This window comes from Microcaecilia unicolor, chromosome 2 (assembly GCF_901765095.1).
Source record: "Microcaecilia unicolor chromosome 2, aMicUni1.1, whole genome shotgun sequence".
NCBI lineage: Eukaryota > Metazoa > Chordata > Amphibia > Gymnophiona > Siphonopidae > Microcaecilia > Microcaecilia unicolor.
Window position 1 is genome coordinate 227,924,805 of NC_044032.1, and position 24,027 is coordinate 227,948,831.

At 43.4% G+C, this 24,027-nt stretch overlaps 1 protein-coding gene across 2 annotated transcripts in view; it reads right to left on the reverse strand.

Annotated features, from left to right (window-relative positions):
• Positions 1-24,027, reverse strand: part of ECPAS (Ecm29 proteasome adaptor and scaffold) — a 318,939-nt gene that overhangs the window by 191,067 nt on the left and 103,845 nt on the right. For both annotated transcript variants that reach the window (XM_030193760.1, XM_030193758.1), the window contains exons 8-10: positions 19,932-20,013; positions 12,325-12,444; positions 9,953-10,038 (exon numbers count right to left, since the gene is read on the reverse strand). In XM_030193760.1, coding sequence (XP_030049620.1) covers positions 9,953-10,038; positions 12,325-12,444; positions 19,932-20,013 — 288 coding nt within the window. The remainder of the gene's footprint in view (positions 1-9,952; positions 10,039-12,324; positions 12,445-19,931; positions 20,014-24,027) is intronic.

Genomic DNA, 24,027 nt, shown 5'->3' on the forward strand with positions numbered 1-24,027 from the left:
GATCACCTTCACACTTCTTCACCCTCCCCCTCAGCCCCGCCCAACATTAACCACTACTTCCAGGAATCTCCAGATTATTGACCCTCCCACCTTATCATCTAGTATTTCTAATCTCCTCCCCTCCATCATGTCCTCCGAGTCTGTTGACGAGGCTGTCTCCGCTTACAATGCCACTCTCTCCTCTGCTCTGGACACCCTTGCACCATCCACCTCCCGTCCCACAAGGCGTACTAATCCCCAGCCCTGGCTGACCCCTTGCATCCGTTACCTTCGCTCCTGCGCCCGATCTGCTGAACGCCTCTGAAGGAAATCTCGCACCCATTCAGATTTCCTTCACTACAAATTCATGCTATCCTCCTTCCAGTCCTCACTATTCCTTGCCAAACAGGTCTATTACAACCAATTGACTAATTGTCTCAGCTCTAACCCTCGTCGTCTCTTCGCCACCCTTAACTCCCTCCTCAAAGTGCCCTCCGCTCCCACCCCCCCGTCACTCTCTCCTCAATCACTGGCTGACTACTTCCGCGACAAGGTGCAAAAGATCAACCTTGAGTTCACTACCAAGCCACCTCCTCCTCTTCACCCTTCAACCCTCTCCCTCAACCAACCAACCCAGACCTCCTTCTCCTCCTTTCCTGATATCTCCGAGGAGGAAACCGCCCGCCTTCTTTCCTCCTCAAAATGCACCACTTGTTCCTCTGATCCCATCCCCACCAACTTACTTAACACCATCTCTCCTACTATCACCCCCTCCATCTGTCATATCCTCAACCTCTCTCTCTCCACTGCAACTGTCCCCGACACCTTCAAGCATGCTGTAGTCATGCCACTCCTCAAAAAACCATCACTAGACCCTACCTGTCCCTCCAACTACCGCCCCATCTCCCTCCTACCCTTCCTCTCCAAGACACTTGAGCGCGCAGTCCACAGCCGCTGCCTTGATTTTCTCTCCTCTCATGTCATCCTTGATCCGCTTCAATCCGGTTTTCGCCCTCTTCACTCGACAGAAACAGCACTTTCTAAAGTCTGTAATGACCTGTTCCTTGCCAAATCCAGAGGCCACTACTCCATCCTCATCCTCCTGGATCTATCCGCCGCTTTTGACACTGTCAATCATGACTTACTTCTTGCCACACTGTCCTCATTTGGGTTCCAGGGCTCTGTCCTCTCCTGGTTCTCCTCCTATCTCTCCCACCGCACCTTCAAAGTTCACTCTCATGGATCTTCCTCCACCCCCATCCCCTTATCTGTTGGTGTTCCCCAGGGATCGGTCCTTGGACCCCTTCTCTTCTCAATCTACACCTCTTCCCTGGGCTCCCTGATCTCATCTCATGGTTTCCAGTATCATCTCTATGCTGATGACACCCAACTGTATCTCTCCACACCAGACATCACCGCGGAGACCCAGGCAAAGGTATCGGCCTGCTTATCCGACATTGCTGCCTGGATGTCCAACCGCCACCTGAAACTGAACATGTCCAAGACCGAGCTTATCGTCTTTCCACCAAAACCCACTTCTCCTCTTCCTCCACTTTCTATCTCAGTTGATAACACCCTCATCCTCCCCGTCTCATCTGCCCGCAACCTCGGAGTCATCTTTGACTCCTCTCTCTCCTTCTCTGCGCATATCCAGCAGATAGCCAAGACCTGTCGCTTCTTCCTCTTTAACATCAGCAAAATTCGCCCTTTCCTCTCTGAACACACCACCCGAACTCTCGTCCACGCTCTCATTACCTCTCGCCTGGACTACTGCAACTTACTCCTCACCGGCCTCCCACTTAGCCATCTATCCCCCCTTCAGTCTGTTCAGAACTCTGCTGCACGTCTCATATTCCGCCAGAACCGATATACTCATATCACCCCTCTCCTCAGGTCACTTCACTGGCTTCCGATCAGATACCGCATTCAATTCAAGCTTCTCCTTCTTACCTACAAATGCACTCAGTCTGCTGCCCCTCACTACCTCTCTACCCTCATCTCCCCTTACGTTCCCGCCCGTAACCTCCGTTCACAGGATAAATCCCTCCTCTCAGTACCCTTCTCCACCACCGCCAACTCCAGGCTCCGCTCATTCTGCCTCGCCTCACCCTATGCTTGGAACAACCTTCCTGAACCCTTACGCCAAGCCCCCTCCCTGCCCGTCTTCAAGTCTTTGCTTAAAGCCCACCTCTTCAATGCTGCGTTCGGCACCTAACCCTTACCGTTCAGTGAATCCAGACTGCCCCAATTTGACTGCCCCTATCGGACCAACCGTTCACTTGTCTATTAGATTGTAAGCTCTTTGAGCAGGGACTGTCTCTCTTTGTTAAATTGTACAGCGCTGCGTAACCCTAGTAGCGCTCTAGAAATGTTAAGTAGTAGTAGTAGTAAACAGCAAACAGTAGGACTCAGTATTAAAGCTAACTAAACATTTTTTTAATACGTTAGTACCTAGGGAGATCAGGAAAAGAAACCGTTTACAGGAACTGAACAGGGCCTCAGTGCAGAAGACTACTTCCTCCACACTCCCAACTCTGAGACTGAGATCAAACACATTCTGGACTAGGTCTTTGGCTTCAGAACCGATCATGGCACAGAGCATTAGCTCTACGGGTGTTTGGCCAATAACACTGCAGGTTATTCCCCTCAGGGGTTTTCCTCTGTTCCTTTGGTGAAGGTAAGCTAAGAAAGAAAAAAAAAAAACAGACCTCTGCTACAGCTATAATATACAGATCAAACACCACCTGCTGGCCAGTCAAAGGAAATGCACTGAAGGGAAGAATGGTGTCATAGGGCAACATTACAAACCGCAAGCATAAAAGTCCCCTGTTTCGCTACAAGCAGATTATCAGGAACCCTTGGGAGAGGGGAATGGAAGTACTTGGCAGATTGCTGCATAAAGAGTCTGGACCTATCATAAATAAATCCAGGCACCTATTCCTTTTACACAGCCAAGTGGGTGGTGGATAGCTGAATTACTTTGCATAAGAAGCTATCCTGTGGGTGGGGCTGTAACAGACTGACCTGGCCAACTGGGAAAACAAAAGATTGATTATATGCTAGTCAGTCTGAGAACCTGGGAATGGAAAAGGAATGAAAAGAAGTATTTCCAGACTGGGATATTATTTGACTCATTTGGACAATTGAGCTAAAATTACTGTCTTTGAAAGACTTTAGGGAATATAAGTTGGGGCCTGAATGGCTTAAGCCAAGAAACTAAAAAGAACCACTGCAAGCCTCCTGGGAACTAATTTACATAAATAAATTTGCATATGGGAGCAAGAACTGTTTGCTTTGTTGGAGACTTCCCCCCTCTTGAATTAAAACAAGGCTATACTTTTGAAGTCTTTGTGTCTGTGAAGATCTTCTGTTGTGTTGATTTGAGAAAGACTAATTTAACCGTTATTGAAAAATATGTGTACTAGTTAGCACCAAGAGGGAATCCTGCTGATTTGGAGCGGCACCAACACTAAGATTTCCCTGGAGTCTTCTGGACTGGAATCTTCCCTGGAGCTCTCAGGAAAAGCAGGACAGGAAGACCAGGCCACAATATATATACAAAAAGATAAATATGCATGCACTGCTTCCACTGTATGCAGATCTCTCCACTCTTATCTCTCCCTACACTCCTCCCCAGGAACTTCATTGGGTAAATATCTCTTATCTGTACCCTTCTCCTCCACCGCCAACACCAGACTATGTTCCTTTTATCTTGCTGCACCACATGCCTGGAATAGACTTCCTGAATCAGTACATCAAGCTCCATCTCTAGCAGTCTTCAAATAAGCTAAAGCCCACCTTTTTTGAGGCTGCTTTTAATTCCTAACCCCTATTTAGTTGTTCAGTACCCAGGAAATACAAATACACCATAAAACAGACTAAAAGACTACACTACAAGACAATAATAGGACCAAACTACAAAGACACACATAAACTCTTCCACCTTGTGCACAAACTGCTAGACACCACACCAGTTACAAACAACAGCAAAGATATACCAGACGTAGACAACCTTGCGAAATATTTCAAGGAGAAAATTATACAATTACGACTCAAAATACCTGTCAGCCATACTGAATACGCCACACTCCTAGACTGTCTAGAGCCTGAAGACAGAATATACCCAGCAGACAGAACCTGGACCGAATTCAAACTACTATCAGAAGACCTCATCTCTGAAACTCTTAAAAGATATGCCAAATCCCACTGCAAACTAGACGTATGCTCAAATAACCTCATGAAATCAGCTCCTCAACAATTCATAACAGACCTAACGAACCACACAAACTTCATGCTACAAAACGGACTTTTCCCAAAAGAAAAAGGAAAAATTTTACTCACCCCTATACCCAAAGACACAAAGAAAAGAGCAAGAGAAATAACCAACTACAGACCAGTAGCATCCATACCACTAACAACCAAAATAACCGAAGGAATGGTAACTAAACAACTCACCAACTATCTAAACAAACACTCAATATTGCATGATGCCCAATTAGGATTCCGATCAAATCACAGCACAGAAACAGTATTAATTACCCTCATGACTAAATTTAAACAAATGATTGCAACCGGTAACAATATACTCCTCCTACAATTTGACATGTCAAGTGCCTTCGATATGGTTGACCACGGAATCCTATTACACATACTTGAATATTTTGGCATTGGAGGAAATGACCTAAACTGGTTCAAAGGGTTCCTAACCAAGCGTTCATACCAAGTCACATCAAATTTAACCACGTCTGCCGCATGGACACCTGAATGTGGAGTACCGCAAGGATCACCTCTCTCACCAACCATCTTCAACCTAATGATGATCCCCTTGGCAAAAATCCTATCAAACCATAACCTCAACCCATATATATACACCGATGATGTAACAATATATATCCCTTTCAAACAAGACATCAAAAGAAATCTTCAATGAAATCAACCAAAGCCTACACATCATGAACACCTGGGCAGATGCATTTCATCTGAAACTGAATGCAGAAAAAACTCAATGCCTGATACTCACTTCCCAATACAACACGAAGAAATTTACCGCTATAAATACACCAAAACTAAACCTTCCAATCTCAGAAACATTAAAAATCCTTGGAGTTACTATCGATCGCCACCTAACACTTGAAACCCATGCAAACAACACAACCAAAAAGATGTTCTACTGCATGTGGAAACTGAAAAGAATAAGATCATTCTTTCCAAGATCCGTTTTTCGCAGCCTAGTGCAATCCCTCGTACTCAGCCATCTGGATTACTGCAACTCACTGTACGCAGGCTGCAAAGAGCAAATCCTGAGGAAACTTCAAACAGCCCAGAATACAGCAGCCAGACTCATCTTTGGAAAACCAAAATATTAAAGTGCAAAACCCTTACGAGAGAAGCTACACTGGCTCCCACTTAAGGAACGCATTACTTTTAAAGTATGCACATTAGTCCACAAAATCATTCACGGCAAAGCCCCAGCCTACATGTCTGAGTTAATCGACTTACCACCCAGAAACACTAAAAGATCATCCCGAACTTTCCTCTACCTCCACTTCCCTAACTGCAAGGGCCTGAAATACAAGGCGCTACATGCGTCAACCTTTTCCTACATGAGCACGCAGTTCTGGAACACACTTCTGCGCAACCTGAAAACGATCTACGAACAAACCAACTTCCGCAAATTACTGAAAACACATCTTTTTGATAAAATCTACGGAAAGAATCAAAACATAAAATCCACACTCACTGTTCAGTTATACATCAACACATCCACTTATGAATTCTCAATCCTGAAATCTCACCACACTCATACCTTTAATCACAGAAAATGTATACCATATGTTTTTCGTTATTATATATTGTCCTCAGACCCTCTAGTTTCCCGTTGTTTTCCTTCCAATGTTTCAATGTTCTTTTCCATTGATATATTCCTTAACGATACTTTGATTTTGTCTCGTATAACTCTTCACAATGTAATCCATAACCGAATTGTAACAAACTGTATTTCCATCATTCATAATGTATTGTAAGCCACACTGAGCCCGCAAAAAGGTGGGAAAATGTGGGATACAAATGCAATAAATAAACAAATAAATATCCATTTTATCATTCCACCATAAGTAATTCTCTTATCCTTTATTTATCCTGTTTGTCTGTCCTGATTAGATTGTAAGCTCTGTCGAGCCAGGGGCGTAGCCAGAGAACAGATTCTGGGTGGGCCTAGGCAAGAAGTGGGTGGGCACCAAGTGTTCTTCACCACCACCACCACCACCAAAAAAATATCTCAGCTGGCGAGAAAATGCTTCTTTCCACCTTGGCTTACCATCAAAGGGAAGTCTTCAGCTGATAGAGCTTGGGATCTTCACCAGCTACCACTAAACGTATGCTACTGTTGGGTGGGCCTGAACCAGACCCACCTGTGGCTACGCCATTGTGTCGAGCACGGACTGTCTGTTACATGTTCAAGTGTACAGACTGCATACGTCTAGTAGCATTATAGAAATAAGTAGTAGTAGTATCTCTCTCATGTACATTCATTGTGGATATTCTGAAACCAAAGTGGCTGGATGTGTTCTCAAGGACTGGATTGAGAATTCCTGTGTCAGACAAATATAATTTCTTTGACTAGATGGCCAGACAGCTGGTTCAAGGGGGAGCACTAGATGTGGTGTACTTAGATTTTAGCAAAGCCTTCGACATGGTTCCACATAGGCGACTTATAAAGAAACTGAGTGCCCTCAGTATGAGCCCTAAAATGACTGACTGGGTTGGAAACCAGCTGAGTTGAAAGGTGACAAAGGGTAGTGGTAAATGGAAGTCACACTGAGAAAAGCGACATTACCAATGGTGTGCCACAAGGATCAGTTCTTGGTTCGGTTAAGAACATAACAGCTGTACTGGGGCAGACCAATGGTCCATCTAGCCCAGGATACTTCTGTAAAAAAATATTGCGGAAGAGCTGTGTTAAGGTTTGCTTCTTTAATAGGGCAGACATGGGGGTGAAGTACTTTTGTGCATGAAAGAAGAGCAGGACTTGGGTGTGATGTTAAGGTGGCCCAACAGGTAGAAAAGGTATCAGCCAAAATTAGAAGGATGCGTGAAAGCATAGGGAGAGGAATGGCCAGGAGGAAAAAGGAGGTGATAATGTCTCTGTTTAAGTCTCTGGTGAGACCTCATTTAGAGTACCGTGCACAATTCTGGAGAACGCACTTTCAGAAAGATAATAAACAGAATTGAGTTGGTCCAGAGGGCAGCTACTAAAACGATAGGTGGTCTTTGTTATAAATCGTATGTAGACATATTTAAAGATCGCAATATGTATATTTTGGAAGAAAAGCAGAAGGGTGATATGATAGAAACATTTAAATACCCCTGTGGCATAGATACAGGTGACAAGTCTCTTTCAATATCTCTTTCAAGTGAAAAGAAGCTCTGGAATGAGGGGCCTAGGATGAAGGTGAAAGGGAAGAGACTCAGGAGTCACCTAAGGAAATACTTTTTCACAGAAAGGGTGGCAAATTTGTTAAACGGCCTCCTTGTGGAAGTAGTGGAGACAAAGATTATATCCGATTTCAAGAAAGCTTGGGACAAGTGCATAGGATCTCCAAAGGACAGAAATAGATAGATGGCATGGATGGGTACACTGGATAGGCCATAGGGTCTTTATCTGCCTTCATTTCTCTGTGTTTCTACTGAGGAACAGGACCTGCTCTTTAAGGGCTTCTTTTACAAAGCCGCACTACCGATTCCTGTGCAGCAAATGAGAGGAAGCACACAGGAATTGAACGGGCTTCCTCTGATTTGCCACACCAAGAATCAGTAGCGCAGCTTTATAAAAAGCCCTCAGCGTGCACCGCAGAAATGCAGAGCTAAACGTGGCTGGCTCAGAGTAGAGGTTATGTAGAGGACCTGCAACTGCAGACAAGCAGAGTATTAGACACAAGGTTTTGGGTGTTGGGTTACATGAGGGTGTTGTAAGAACCAAAGAGAAACACAAGACCCCTGACACAGTCTACCAGAGAAGATAGTGAAGGCCAGCACTGTAATGAATCTCACATATAACATTTACCTACAAAAGCAGCCAAAATGTATATATTCATCTACTCAAAGCGCTAGAGAACCAGACAAAGAATTTCAGCTAGGCAGACTGAATATATTGACGACCAGTTAATATACATATTATACAGTACACTTTGGAAGATAAATCAGGCTTAGGAGAAAAATCTTAAAAGAGGAAAAACCAAAGACAGGCTGTTTTGAAACAAGAGGAAATCAAAGTAACAAATGTCTAAAAGGATGAGAAAAAGAAAAATTGGAATAAGTTGCAAATAGACATGTAAAAAAAATAATTTAAAGCAAAAATAAGAAAGGGAAAAATTGAAGATAACTGAAAGACGTGGCAGAAAATACAACTTATCTATAAAAAAGTGGGGATCTGGCAAAGATAGCTCACAGTAACAATGTGATATACATATGACAAAGTGAAGAGTTTAAAAAGTGATAGAACAAGATATTTTACTAAAATAAAATAATAAATTTATTGAAAACAATATTTTAAAAAAGTTCTTTTTATATGCTCATTTTAAATCTGTTTTCTATCCTCACCTGTACCATAGGCACACCACTCATACCTCTCTCGACCACTCAGAAACTGCCTACTTTGCTTCACAATTCTTCATATCTTATACCCTTTAACACATTCAAAATTTAATCATTTCTATTATGGACATATATATAAATGTTGTTTGCAAGGAAGGTTCTTCTTTAAATGAACACCCTGCTCATAGTTTCCCAATACGTGTCCATCAAAAGTCGTGGATATAACCACTCTTAACTGATCTTCAATACTTGATCATATGGTTCTTTCATGTGCAAATATCTCCGATATCAGCAAATTGCAGTTCCACATATATTTCCATATTCAAATCTTGCACAAATTCAATCGCAATTTTTTCCTTTGTCAATGTATAAAACTTTTCTCTGCTCACATCATCATCAAACCCTACAAAAATTTGCGTTTCGCTGATTGCGTCATCATGGATTTTTACTATAAAAAACACAAAATCGGTGAGGATGTCAGATCTACATCTAGCAAAATACATTAATAATACAAGTTTTTTTAACAAAAACTTTGAATTAATAGTGCAAGGTATGAAATAGTAATCATTCAGTCGCGCCACCCGAACGGAATTCCAACTGACATCAGATTGTTGTTTTCAATAAATTTATTAAAAACATATTGATAGAGAGTAATAATTACTTTGGATCTGAATGGTAATATTGTAACTAGACTAGAATTAAAGGTACTCAGTGAATTGGTGTATGTTTCTAAAATAAAATAGAGATATTGCATAATGTAACTACATCTTTTGTGTGTGTTAATTGTAATCCACCTAGGTAATAGGTAAACTACAAGTTTTTAAAATAAAATGTTTGAACACTCTGACCAGCAGGTTCACAAATTTTCCAGATTCAGCTCAGTCCATGTAACTTGCTCATTATTAAAACTATGAGGTGAATATTCATCGGCACTGAATGCCACCAGCTAAATTAGACCCGGATATTCAGTGTTGTGCCCTATATAGGCACTGGCTCTGGGTCTCTGGCAAAGCCTGAAATTTATGCTGGTATGACTGATATTCAGTACCATACCTGGATAGATAACCAGGCAAAGTTAGGACTGCTATGTAAGCACTCCTGTTTCCCCAGTTAGCTATGGGAGAATATCGTCAGTGTCCGAATAACTCCTGGCTCCACGCAAACTCTGCAGCAATCAGAGGGGATATCCAGCGGCACTGCTCGCTTAAGTGCTGTTGAATATATCCTCCTGACCCGCTCAGCATGATTTAACCAGGCAGGAGCCTTTCCTGCTTGGTTAAATCGTTTTGAATATTGGGCTCCATTTCCAATATCCCTGGATGCTAAGCACAAAGAATTAGTTCAACATTAAGCATTAGTTTCACCCCTCTTCATTACTTACACTATACATATGTGGTGAACAAACTGAAGGGACAACGTTCTCAGCTTGGCATGTGTGTTCCCGCCAAAAAGTCCATCATACACCACCTAGAAGAAATGAGAAAACTAAAATATTTCACAAAACTGAATGGAAAACCAAGTTACTTACCTTATCAGGTGTTGTCCATGAACAGCAGGATACAGGTCTTCACAGCATGGGTAATGTCAATGACAGAGCTTACACAGGAAAGCTTCTCTGGCTATGTGCATATTAGAAGCTTTTGAGTTGCCCCACAATGCATGCACATCATTTTTTATCTGCCATTGGTGTGCATGACCTCAACTCTATTTATACAATTTGAGTAGAATACAACTCCTTTGGAAAGTGAATGGGTACATAAGGATGTATCCTGCTGTCTACAGGTAATTTGATTGTCTCCGAGGACAAGAGAGACAATCCAAAGAATCTCCATTTTAGCATTACTCTGACAACAATCTCTCCTATAACCTTCCTACCATTAGTGATAAAAACAAGAGTTCTGATTTTTACTTTTCAAGTCAAAATATTTCTAAGCAGGATAAGGGTATAATTATAGTTGAGGAGTTATCGTCTGGCACCCCACAATTATTCATTAAAGGGTTTATACCACAAAGACTGCTTCCAGTGCTACAATCCCTCATTTGTTATGCCAGTTAAGAAAAGAAACCCAAACTTTTTCAAAATTTTCAATGCACGCATTCTTTGCAGTATTAAGCTTACTCTGATAATATGCTTGCCAAATATTTTGGGGTGGGTAGCTCTCGAGTCTTCCATTTCCTAGCCACCTCCATGCATATTAGAGAGTTGCACGGGGACAGAAATCCAACCTGTCCCCACTGGAATCCAACCCATCCCCATTCGTCCCCGTGGGGAATCTAACCTATCCCCGCCCGTCCCCGTGGGGAATCTAACCCATCCCCACCCCGTGGGGAATTTTACCCGTCCCCGCAAGAATTTAACCTGTCCTCACCCACAAGAATTTAATGGTACATTAAAAAAAAAAAAAATCCTGTCAGCTCTCTGTCTCTGGGTTTGAGCTGCAGCACTGCAGGCAAGGAAGGAACGGAAGTTGGAACACTCTGGTGCGCACATATGAGACTTCTCTGATTCACTGGCACTGTGTGCTAAGAGATCAACACATGCATGCGCCAGTAGGTCAGGTGCCATCTGATGCTCATGCTTATGTCAGAGCTGAGGTCTGCACATCAGCCCGAAAGCAGAGAGGATTAATAGTAATAGTAAATGACAGCAGATAAAAACCAGATCGGTCCATCCAATCTGCCCAATAGTCACAATCATTATCAGTTCATGATTAAATCAACAATGAATGTGATATTATGTACTTGATTATGGTCTTTCTGTGGCGTTTCTGCAACATAGACCATAGAAGTCCGCCTGGCCCTATCCTTATGTTCCAACTGCTGGAGTTGCCCTCAAAGCCCACTCCAGCCTATTCATCTTCTCATTTGCGGGACACAGACCGTAAAAGACTGTTCAGAACTGTCCTCATGTTCCAGCCACTAAAGTAGCTGTCTAAACCCTTTCCAGCCCATCCAAAACCAGATTGCCATATATGAGACACAGACTGTACAGGTCTCCCGGTATCGGCCCTAGTTCATCACAGCCAGAGTCACCATGCAAGTGTCACGCGACACATCCACACACATGCAGCCATTTAAGTTTAGGTTTTTTATAACTTCCATTTTCTAAATAGAGATCCTCTGTGTTCATCCCATGCCTTTTTGAATTTAGTCACCATTTGTATCTCTACCACCTCCTTAATGGAGACTTTCCGCACCTGTGCTGTTAAAGCAATGAGGAGGAGGAGGAGACAGCACTCAAAAAACTTTGTACTCAGTAGGTGAGAGGCTGGCACAAGTGCAGCATACACTTCCACGGGAACCCCACAGGAACTGCTTCCATCCTCACAGGATCCCCGCAGGACTGCTTCCATTCCTGCGGGAATCCCGCGGGTTCCACGGGACTCCCGCAAACCCCGTTCCCATGCAAGTCTCTAGTTTAAAGGTACTGGGTCTGTCTGTCCCTAGTGAGCTTACAATCTAAGCAGTACATTGTACTAATGTTGTACCTGAGGCAATGGAGGGTTCAGTGACTTGCCCAGGGTCATACGGAGCTGCATGAACCATCCGGCACATGCAAATAGTTGCCATATATGTGCACTCCACCAGGAGAGAGTTCATATTTTCTGTGAACAGTGTGCCCTCTTTCTTAACGAGCATGCATTCTTAACAACCTTGATCACCTGACAACTTTTTTAATAAATGAAAATAATGAACATTGCATAAAATCAATTCATGCTAATTTCGGGAGTTGCAGCCCTCAGGATTGATTACCTGTATATTTGCTGGAAAGACCTCTGCGGCCTGCCTGGAACGCAGCAGGTGTGGCATAATCTTGAGCTTAACCCTTGTGCTGACCGGATCCCGCTTCAGCTCTGGTTTTATGGCATTTCCCTAACACCAAACATTGGTCAGTCAGTCAGACACAAACTTCTTTCAACACTACTTACTGCTAACTTGTATGTTTCTTATTAGGATTTATTTACCACCTTTTTGAAAGAATTTACTCAATGCAGTGTACAGTAAGAATAAATCAAACATAAGCAATAGACAATTATAGCAGTGAAAATATTCAAACAACTATACAAAGTATGGCGTCCTATATAATAATTCTCACCTCCAACGTTCTATGCTTGGGACCGTGGCTCCCTGGCTGCAAGTGGTCTGCGAGGCAGACACGCACGGACGTCACTGACGTCAACACAGCTGATTCCAAGGCAAGGGGAGGAGTAAGGAAACACGCGCAGCGTGTTTCCCTACTCCTCCTACTGCCTCGGAATCAGCTGTCACCCCCCCCCCCCACGGCCCCCTCGAAACTCACCCCCTCCCGCGAACCTGTGATACCCCCCCCCCCCCCGGAACGCCGAAAACCGCACCCCCCCTCCCGCCGCTGTTGTGCACTACCTTCGGGTGGGTTCCTCAATCATCTTCTCAGAAAGTTTAACTTCGTGCGTCTGACATCAGACGCACGCAGAGGAACTTCCAGACAAGATGATTGAAGAACCTACTGGAAGGGAAGAACAACACTTCAGCTGTAAGCACAGGTAGCACAACAACGGCGGCGGCAGTTTTCGCTGGCACGGGGGGGGGGGGGGGGGGGGACAGGTTCGCGGAAGGGGGGGTTCGAGGGGGCCGTAGCACGGGGGGGGGGGGGGGAATTGCCTGCCTAAGGCCCGTTTCCTTGCCTACAGAAACGGGCCTTTTTTACTAGTAGTTCACTATTTACAATGTCAACACAGTACATAAAAGAACATTTTAATATACAGTGTAGGGTATAAGCAAAGAAGGAGTATAAAGATAGGTAAGAGAGTAAGAGAAGTTAGAAAATAAGGTGACCAATTTAAAGAAAGTTGCACATGAGGTCACAGAGATGATAAAATGTTATTTCAGCTAGCATATAAGTGGATAAACATGTCCTGCTGCAGTTTGTGCAGCCTGTGTAGCCTGCATCTTCTTCCATTAGAGGCCTGGTTGAAGAGTCAAGCTTTCAACTGCTTCCTGAAGTAGTGATAGTCTTGTGTTAAGTGAAGCCTTTCAGGGAGTGCATTCCCAAGTGTGGGAGCTTTTAAAACCACCAAAAGATATTACAGAGTGAACTATAACAAAATCCTGCATCCAGCAGCCAAATTCATGCATGCATGGGATTCTTTGTTGGTACACATTCTCTTATCTGAGCTTAGGTGCAACAGTACAGTTCTACTGCTTGGAGAAGAGCAACAAAGCCTGTCCAATACTTTGGGAGCATGTTTCTGTAATTTTCTCCAAGAAATCTGTTATTTTTGTAGGAAACAGAAAACATTTCAAAACATTTCCCTTATAGGGGAGCAATAGTGGGAACAGACTGCAGAACCAGCTCTCTCCACCTCTACATAAAAGTTTCCCAGAGTACCTTTATAGTTTATAGATGCTTATTATACCGCTTAAACTGGACCATGTAGGACAAAGCGGTGTACGTACTAAACATATATAAGAAAGGAAAAGAACTCCATTAATTAATAGGAAAGAGCAATCCATTCACACAAGAACAATGACAACAAACCACGGATAAAGGGAAAACAAAAATGAGAATGTTATAATGTCTTTGTATCACTCCATGGTGCAACCGCACCTCGAATACCGTGTGCAATTCTGGTTATCTCATCTCAAAAAAACATAATGCAGAATTAGAAGAGGTGCATAGATCCAAGATGGCCACGTGAACGTTAATTGCTAAGGACGTACCTCAAGTTTCTCCTTAATCCTAGGCTGTGAGGTTCTCTGCAAATCCCACGAGTATGGGGAAGCGGAGAGGTAAAGTGCGGGAGACTCCCTCAGCCAGCACCGGACCTAATCCTCAATTGCAGCCAACGGTGGAGCAATTTGGGTGGACAACCATCCCAAGACAAATTTCTTCTCCTTCTACCGGAGCGGCCACGATGGCGTCTGACGGCAGTGTAAACGGGGTTTCTTTAAGCCCCGTGCAGCGCACAGCCCCCCCTCAGCCAGGAGGAAGTAGAGCGGAGCTTGGCCCTGTAATACAGAGCCCAAGTGGCAGTGCAGAACTACAGGGAGGGAGCCAGCCCGCTCCGTCGGATTTGCCCAGAATGGAGTCAGTAGGAGACGATTTACTTAGTTTGCCTTCACAAACTGTGAGTACTTTGACTCAAATTCTGACTGCTCCACCTCCTGTCTTCATGTTGGGAACTGTGGAAAAACCGGCTGTGGTGACGATGGAGTCACTCTGGGACTTAACTTACTCACTTTATTCCTCTCTCTCAAAAGTGACAGAAAAAAATGCGCTTGAAATAAAAGTTCTTTCTGAAGCTGTTCTTTCACAGACTCAGATTACCACCAAACAAGCTTCCCAATTAAATCAAATGGGGACAAAGTTACAAACTTTAGAAACTTTGGGTCAGGCTACAACTAGAGATCGGAACTATACGTTCCGTCGCTTGGAGTACTTGGAAAACCAAGCAAGGAAATTAAATTCGAGATTAACAAACTTTCCACGTTCCCCATTAATACCATCGATTGAAATGGTGAAGAAATACTTAGTGGATACTTTGGGAATGCCAAGTGAATCACTTCCCCCTATTGTGCGAGTACAATATTTACAATTTAAGAAAAAGAGAGACGGAGAAATTTTGCAATCACAAACAGGAGAAGGCATGAACTTGACAGCGTTCTTAGAGTCATCGTTGGAAGTCATTACTCAAAAAACCACTATGGTGGTAACCTTTGCCTTTGAAATGGACAGGAATGCAGTTCTAAAACTTTCCTTTAGACACTTGGATTCCCTATTCTTTGGTTCTAAAATTAGAGTTTATCCTGACCTTTCTAGAAAAACCCAGAAAAGACGCAGGACTTTCCTGGCTTTTAGAGCGAGGACCCTGGCTCTTGGTGCTAATTTTGTTTTGAAATTTCCATGTATTTGTTGTATATTATATCAATCTAAACAATTTCAATTTTTTGAACCAAAACAATTAGAGGAATTTTTGTTAAGTAGAGAGGAACCAGTGGTATTAGTTGATTCCCAGACTCACATTGCATAAGGTAGGCTAGAGAAGAAGTATTGGAGAGCAATATACACAGTTTATTTTTCCATTTAGTTTCTGTTTACTAATGTTATCTTTTTTTTCTCTGATTCTTGGATCATGTTATAAACAACTTTCTTGGTCGAAGTAATGTAATTTTTTTTTTCCTTTTGTCTAATTAAGACATTATTGTTTGTTTTAGTAATTAATAATTTTCTGTAAGTTTCTTATCATCTCTTTTGTGAGTTGTAATATTTTTAAATGCATAATAAATAAATAATAAAAAAAAAGAATTAGAAGAGGTGCAGAGAAGGGCAATGAAAATGATAAAGAGGATGGGACGATTTCCCTATGAGGAAAGGCTAAAGGGGCTAGTGCTCTTCAACTTGGAGAAAAGACGGCTGAAGGGAAATATGATAGAGGTCTACAAAATACTGAGTGGAGTGGAATGGGTAGACGTGAATCGCTTGTTTACTCTTTTCAAAAATACTAGGACTAGGGAGCATGCAATTAAGCTACTAAGTAGTAAATTTAAAACAAACCGGAGAAAATATTTCTTCACTCAATGTGTAATTAAACTCTGGTATTTGTTGCCAGAAAATGAGGTAAAAGCAGTTTAGCAGGTTTTAATTTGGATAATTTCCTAAAAGAAAAGTTCACAAGCCACTATTAAGATTGACTTGGGAAAAATCCACTACTTTTTTCTAGGATAAGCAGCATAAAATCTGTTTTACTGTTTGGGATCTTGTCAGGTACTTCTGACCTGGATTGGCCACTGTTGGAAACGATACTGGGCTTGATGGACCTTCGGTCTGACCCAATATAACAATGCTTATGTTCTAATCTTTGAATGGGTTGTACAGTTTCATCCTCTTCAAGAGTCCATTTCTTTTGAACAAATCCTGGAAATTTAGGGATTAAAATTCAGAGGCTGGCTAAAGTGTTTATGAAAGGTCCCCTCTCCTCAGCCTCCTTCTCCCAATACTGGTCCCGGTCCAAATTCAGAGACCAACAGAAATACAATTCTCAAAGCTCCATCCCTTCCTCAAGAAAGTTTGACTGAGGTGGACCCCTTCTCAATACAAACTGTTGTGTTATGGCTCTGCTCCTTCAAGGAAACATGTGGCGTCTTCTCACTAGGTTGGACACTACTCAAGGGGCTTTCCTTCACCCTCTCTGTAGGCTTTGGGGGCAATTTTAGGCTTTGGGTTTTGGGCTAAAAAAGGGTTCTGTGTCTACTTGTTCTTGGGGTCCCTAAGCAGGATGGAAGGCCTTAGTAATCTCCCACATGGATACACAGGGACATTCCCTCCCAGGGTTACCACCAGATATTCCTGGATTCAGTATCCTGGGTCCCTAACAGTTTCAGGCTCTCTCCCCTTGGGCCAACTGTGGCCCTAGTAACTGGTTGATCAAGGGAGTAGTAAATTCAGTTATTTGGCAATTTGGGACTGAATCAGCACAAGATAATTCGACAGTAGCCAGAGTTCTACAGGTGTGGAACCCCTATGCTGACAGTTATCATTAGAAAATGTGTCCATCCTAGGGAGAAGGAGTAACTGGAGAGATTAGAGGCACCTGAAGGGCTTCTCCATTTACTACGCCTGTGCTGTTTCTGGAATCATCCCAGTCCCACTGATGTTATCAACGCGGGATCAGTGCCAGGGACTTAATCCTGCAGTTTCCAGGACTTGTTGGAGAAGGAGAGGAGAATGACTGGAGAGATTAGAGGCACCTGAAGGGCTTCTCTGGATTACTGTGCCTGTGCTGTTCCTGGGATCATCCCGGTCCTGCTGACGTCACCAATTCGGGACTGGCTTCGGGAACTTAAGCCTATAGTTTCCTGTGGCACAGTCGCAGAGCACAGCCTAAGAGGCATGCAAGGTCCCTTGTGAGCCCCGGTAGAGCCTGGAAATTTTGGTTGTGGATTTTGTGAGCATGGGGGAAGAGGAAAGCCAAGGTCCTGGCTTTCCAAGGACCTGGAGGAAAGCCTACTCCAGGTCCTGTTAAAAAACACCTAGTGCGTCTGAATCATGATGTCTTATCTCCTTCTACAAGTGTTGGTATGGAGTCAGGATTAAGTTCTGGGGAGAGGCACTCCCCTCAACCACCCATCCCTTCCCATTTATCTCCCATTTGAGGTGTGTCCCAAGGTGGTTTTTCCTCCAGTAGGAAAGAGATAGCATTGGAAAAGCCAGAGCCATAGTCCATTTTACCTAGTTTCTCCTTGAAACCTGTAGAATTTCCTCATGAAGCTTCAACGGAAGAAGTTGAAGCTTCACATGTATCTTTATATGATGTTTGGAAAGTGGTTAAGAGGACTGAGACTATGCTAAAAGGTCCTGTACAACAGTTCTGTTTTTTTCCAGCTAGTTGTCTCAAAGATGGACGATTTGGAGTCTTACGTTTTTACAGCTAGATAAATCTTAAGAAATTTGATTCACAAATTGTAGTTTTACAACAAGCAGTAAGAGATTCTTCTTTAAACTCAAACAACTGTGAGTAATAAGGTCATTTTTGGAATGTGAAGACTTTAGGATCTTAGCTCAGGCTGTCCTGTTGCCTCAGTTGGACTACTGCAAGTCACTGTATTCACGGGGTTACCAGTAAGTTGAATAATCATTTGCAGTTGTTGCAGAAAACTGCTGCCAGACTAATTTATGGACTTCGTAGGTTTGATGGTGTGTCACCTATTCTGCTAGATCTGCACCTTTTTCCCCCGGTCATATGAAAGATCCCTTCCATTCTCTTTTACAGTCTTGGCTGTTGGGCGAATAGGACAACAGACCAAGGATACTTAGTGTCAGGTGAAACAATCCTTGGTTTTTCAAAAAAAGGACTGCATTGGAGACATATGTTGGAGTTTGAAGCCTCTGCAACTTGGGTTTTTGGGTGGGCATTATACCCCTTGAAGGTCTATTTCTTCAGCCTTTTACCTCCACAAGAGATAAGAGTGAAGATAAAACTCACAACTTTCACAGAAGATGGAGACTGGCTCTGGAACACAGATAAAAAAAGCTTTCCCACTTCTGTTCTTAATGGGATACTCTCTTCTGGGGAGTCAAGCTTGAAAGACTGCTATTTGGAACTTGGGTTCATTCCTGAGGGTTCAGCCTTCCCTTCCTCTCAAGCCTAGCAGATTAGCATCTCTTAGGTCTTGAGACAAAGATTGGTCTCCTAGGGTAATTTTAAAGGAAAGGATATGTCTGTGCTCAACACTCTCCCCCTTCTAAAGGTGGTGTTTCGTTCTGACAGAATCAGGCTTTCTGACTTCTGATGACAAAAACACAATTCCTTGGTCACCTTTGAGATGTTTAAGTGCCTGGGTCTCTCTAAATTTTGAAAAGGAGGGCTTTTTTTTCTATTTATGGTCTTCTAAGGCATCAATTCCAGGAGAACTCAAGGAGATGATTACCTTCGACCACATCACCAAGAGGTAGCAGGTCCCAAAGGGCTGGTAAGCTCACGCCATCAGAGCTAGACTCTGTCTTCCAAAGGCTACTGGTAGGACAATGTCCCAGCCTCTACTTGCACCCCTTCTCTAAGCGCCTCAGCCTGGAAATCTAAGTCTGGAAGTTCAACACCTTAGGTTTGGGAGTTCTAAGAACTACTGTGGCTTCCTCCTGCCTGCTCTGGGTAGAACTTAGGTACATCCCACTCATTTGGACTGGTCTGGTATGAACAATATGCAAAGGGAAATTTGCACTTACCTGGTAATTTCCTTTCCTTGAATCCTGCCAGACCAGTCCAGAACCCACCCATGGAAGCCATGGCAGTCAAGGGTTCCCAGTCTGACAAATGCAGAAAGCAATAGGCTGAAGCCCACTTTGGAGATATTTTACTTACTGTATAAAATTCTCATTCCTGGGTTTGTGACCATGAACTGATCATCTTGACTGCATCAGATTTGGATTTGAGAATGATTTGGGAAACCAAAACTTCTACTACTTATCATGAGAACTGGCTTCAGTAGTCTTAGCTTTGATATAGGATACTGAGGAGCTGAAGGTATTACCAGCCCCCTATAAAAGGGGAGTGAAGTAAACAGCTCAGTCTACTGGCAGGTGGACATAACTCACTCATCTGGACTGGTGCGGCAGGACCCATAAAAAAGGAAATTAAGAGGTAGGTCCAAATGCCCTCTTTCTACGCATAAAAGTTTTTTATAAAATTACCCCAAGCGTAAAAAGTACACACGGTGTCAGAAAGCATGCACTTTTATGCAACCCAAGGACTGCAAGGAATGCATCTCTTCACCACCCCCTTTTCATTTTTATAAACCAAATCACACAAGTTGATGCAAGAACACATAATTACAGTTTTCTCCATGAAGGCAATAAGACCTAAAAATGAGAAATTTATTCTTACCTCCTTTGTCTTCAGTGGTATATCCCCCAAGTACACCTTGTACAGCTTGTTAACGATCACAGGGTTATTCCAATCGATTAAACTAAAACATTTTCAAGATAAAATACATTAGTTTTCTTATAATTATATAAGGCTTTTAAGAACAATTCACAACTAATGCTGAAAGCACCTAAGTGGTATGAAAGTGAAACAATATTCCAGAACTATGAGCAGATTCATATACTTTACCAAGAAATTAGAAACAGAAATCTGCCAATAAAAACTGAACTGGGAACCTGAAGAAGTCAAACTTGGCACGTTCTGCAACAGTGCAGGAATAAAAATAGAAATGCATTTCCTCTTGTACTGAACAAAATACAAAAGACATCTTTGATGCACATTTCCTAACATTAACATATTCTAGTTAATGAATTTAAGATAGTTTTTTCCTACCTTTGTTGTCTGGGCATTATTTTCCTCCCAATTATGTTGGTCCCAGTTTCTCTCTTTTACTAACTCTTTCCAGTGACTGCTGTCCTTTATCCTGTCTTCTTCCATTCCCTCATTTGTTTCTGCTATATTCATGTTCCCTTTTAGTTACTTCCTCCCTTTCTCTATTTTCTTCTGTCCACTCAGATTTCAACCTCTTTCTCACCCTCCAGTTTTCCATCTCTGTCTTTTTACCTTTCACCTACCTATGAATTTTCCATTGCCTTCTCTCAGTCCGTAGCACTCCCATTTCTGCTCTCACACACCTCCTCAGTCTCTTATTGCCTTCTGTCACCCACTCTCCATTACAACATTTCTATTTCCTGTACTCACCATCTTCCTATTACTCATCTTCTCAACAAACCTCCATAACATCCCCTTGTCTCCTCCTGTTCCTCTCAACAGTGCAGCTTCTCCCCTCCCCCAATTTACTTTTCTTTTATCTCTCCTTCCCTGCACAGTCAGAATCTCCCCTTCACTCCTCCTTCCCTCCGCTAGTCAGCATCCTCCTCTCTTTCTTGCTCTTCCTCCCCCCAAAGTCAGCATTTTCTCCCTCAGTCTCTCTTCCCCCACCCCCCAAAGTCAACATCATTCTGTCCCACTTCATGTCCAGAATCCCCCAGTCTCCTCTCTCCTCCCTGTCCAGCATCTCTCCATCTGTCTTCTCCCTTTGTTGTCCAGCATCTCTCCCCCTCTTCCTTGCTAGCCTTCCCAGCATAAAAAGTCCAGATCTCTCCCTTTCTTCCCTGTGTTAACATGGTTTAAACACCTCTTCCTCTCGCTTCCCTCCATCCCCTATGGTCAAGAGCCTCCCTCCCATTGTCCAGCCTCTTTCTTTCTCCCTCCCATTGGCCCACAACCACCACCACCACTCATGGTCCAGCATCTCTCTCTTCCACTTCCCTCACCTGCACCTGAAATTCAGTATCTCTCCCTCCCTTCCCCAACTGGCAATCCAGTATCTCCCCAGTCTCTCAAAGCCCACCTCCCAGTGTAACTTAAAAACTGTCTTCACTTCTAAAGGGATCCCCCAGCAGTGAGCAGTAATTCACATACACAGCTCATGACAAACACCAGAGTCTTTCCTCTGTTGCATTCCACCTATACAGGAGGCAGAATCAGAGAGAAGGTTCTGAGGCGGCGCAAACAGTTTGGTGTAAATAGCTGACCACTGCCAATGCCTTCTGGAAGTAACGACAAGTTTTAAGGTACATTGGAGGAGGGAGGGAATTGAGAGACTGAGGAAGATGCTGGACCATCAGCAGGGAGAAGGGGAAGGAGAGATGCTGAACTGCAGGGGAAAGTTAGACAGTTGGCGTACCTATTAAAATGGCCCTGGGAAAAACACTGGTTTCCGACCTTGCTGTCTTACAAGCCAAATAGAGAATCTTGAAAAAAGTATTCTAAACTGGACTAGAAACCAATATAATAATATAAAAAATTAAGGAGGTCTTTCCCACTTTCCACCCTCAGTAATAATCTTAGCCACACCATTCTGCACTAATTGTAGTTGAGCTATAGCCTATTTAAGACTACCCTTTCCAGAGAACTCTGAAATAGTTAATTCATCACCAAGTATAGTTTTGTGACCCATATGTGTGGCTATAAATTTGCTGGTCTTCAAAGACAGCCAGACATGAGTAAGAGGAGCACTGTCTTTCCAATGTGCTGTTGCTGAAAGTGACCCCTTAAAGAAATTGTTGCTGCAGAACAAACCCCTGGGTTTTTGCTACAATGCAGAAGATAGTTAAAGCTAAGCCTCTAAAATAAAATTTGGATTTATACGTCATTAAAACTGGTGGGCAAGCTCCACGGAAATTGGGGAGAAATCGGGGGCCTGACTCCCCAGCGACTGGAAAATGTGAGGAGGAGACAGAGGTGGTAATGAAGGAAAATAACAATGAAGGAGGCTCCAGATCCATTCTGTGCCACAGCCTACTGCGCTTTGAGAGACACAGAAGGCAAAGAAAGCAAAGATAGTTACCTGTAGCAGGTATTTCTCAGAGGACAGCAGGCATATATTCTCACATGTGGGCGACATCATCCACACAGCCCGATGTGGACACTGTCACTTTAAAAACTTTGAGGCAGTGCCCCCACAGCAAATGCGCGAGTGACTTGCCGCCCAACGGCTCAAGCACAGGACCAGCGGTATAATACTAAAGCTAAGAAGATGGAGGGGAGGTGGGAAGGATGTGAGAATATATGCTTGCTGTAGATAAGTAACTTTGCTTTCTCCAAGGACAAGTAGGCATGATATTCTCAAATCAATAAGGCGTCGGGAGCAGACGCGTGAAATCATTGCTCCTCCCTGCTGCTTGGTGCTGGGATGCTGAAGCTTCTACCAGCGGGTTAAGCATGGGGAAGTGAAAAGAGGCTGCCAGAACTTATTCTTTGGCTCCGGCTGCTCCACGGTTGAGCCGTTTCGAGCCATGATGGGACGACGGAACCTGCTTCGGGAGAAGCAACGAGTGAGGTCAGTAGACCTCGGTGCAGATCGGGCATCGCTTAGCCTGGATGAGAGATTTCCCCCCTTCCCCCCCCACCGGAAGCAAACCAGCAGCAGCCAATCTTGATAAAGAGGTTTTAACTAATTTTGCTCTCTGCTGTAAATTACACTCAATTTCAAAAACATATCAAACTTCTTTATTCAAGAAATATATTCTGAATACTAATGATTAGATTAGGGTATTATATTATTCTTCTCGGTTTAGTTAGTAAGTGTATATGAACGTGATGAAGGAATGCTGTATTTTCTGGTAATGTCCGAATCTTTTGTAATGTAATCTGCATTGAACCATAAGATATATGGCAGAATATACGTTTTGTTAATGGAGGAACGTAAGTTTTGTTAATGGGGTTTCCTCATCCCAAGAGGTTGGTGGTGTTGCCCTCCAAGGAGGGACAGTAACGTAGTAAAGTTCAGTGGAGTGCTCGACTGTTGGAAAAACTGTGCAGCTGGCTGGAGGAGGGGTGTTTGGAGCTTCTGGAGGTAACAGCTTATGGTTGGGGGAAATTAAAAGACCAGCTGTTGTGGTTTAGAGGCTTTGACAGGCCCAGGCCTGTGTAGTGAAACCTTTGATTACACTTCCACTGTCCTGCCTCTAACGGTCAGTCGAAGAGGATCCCGAAAAAAAAAAAAAAAAAAAAAAGAACTATACAGGTTTCTCTCCTACCTGTTCTATCTGATATAGCTGCCTCTAACGGTCAGTTGAAGAGGAGCTCAAGGTAAAAAGAACTATACAGCCTGCATCATCAGTCTCTACCTGCACCCCCTGCTCCACCCTGCACCATCTGTTCCTGCCTGCATCGTTTGTTTCCAGCCTTCATCATCTGTTCCTATCTGCATCCTCTGCCCCAGCCTGCTTCATCTGTTCCTGCCTGCATCCTCTGCCCCAGCCTGCATCATTTGTTCCAGCCTGCATCCCTGTTCCAGCCTGCATCCTTTGCTCAATCTGCATCATCTGCTCACCCTGCATAATCTGTTCCAGCCTGCGTCCTTTGCTCAGCCTGCATCACCTGCTCCAGCCTGCATCACCTGCTCCAGCCTGCATCCTCTGTTCCAGCCTCCATCATCTGCTCCCGCCTGCATCATCCTGTTCCAGCCTGCATCCCTTGATCCAGCCTG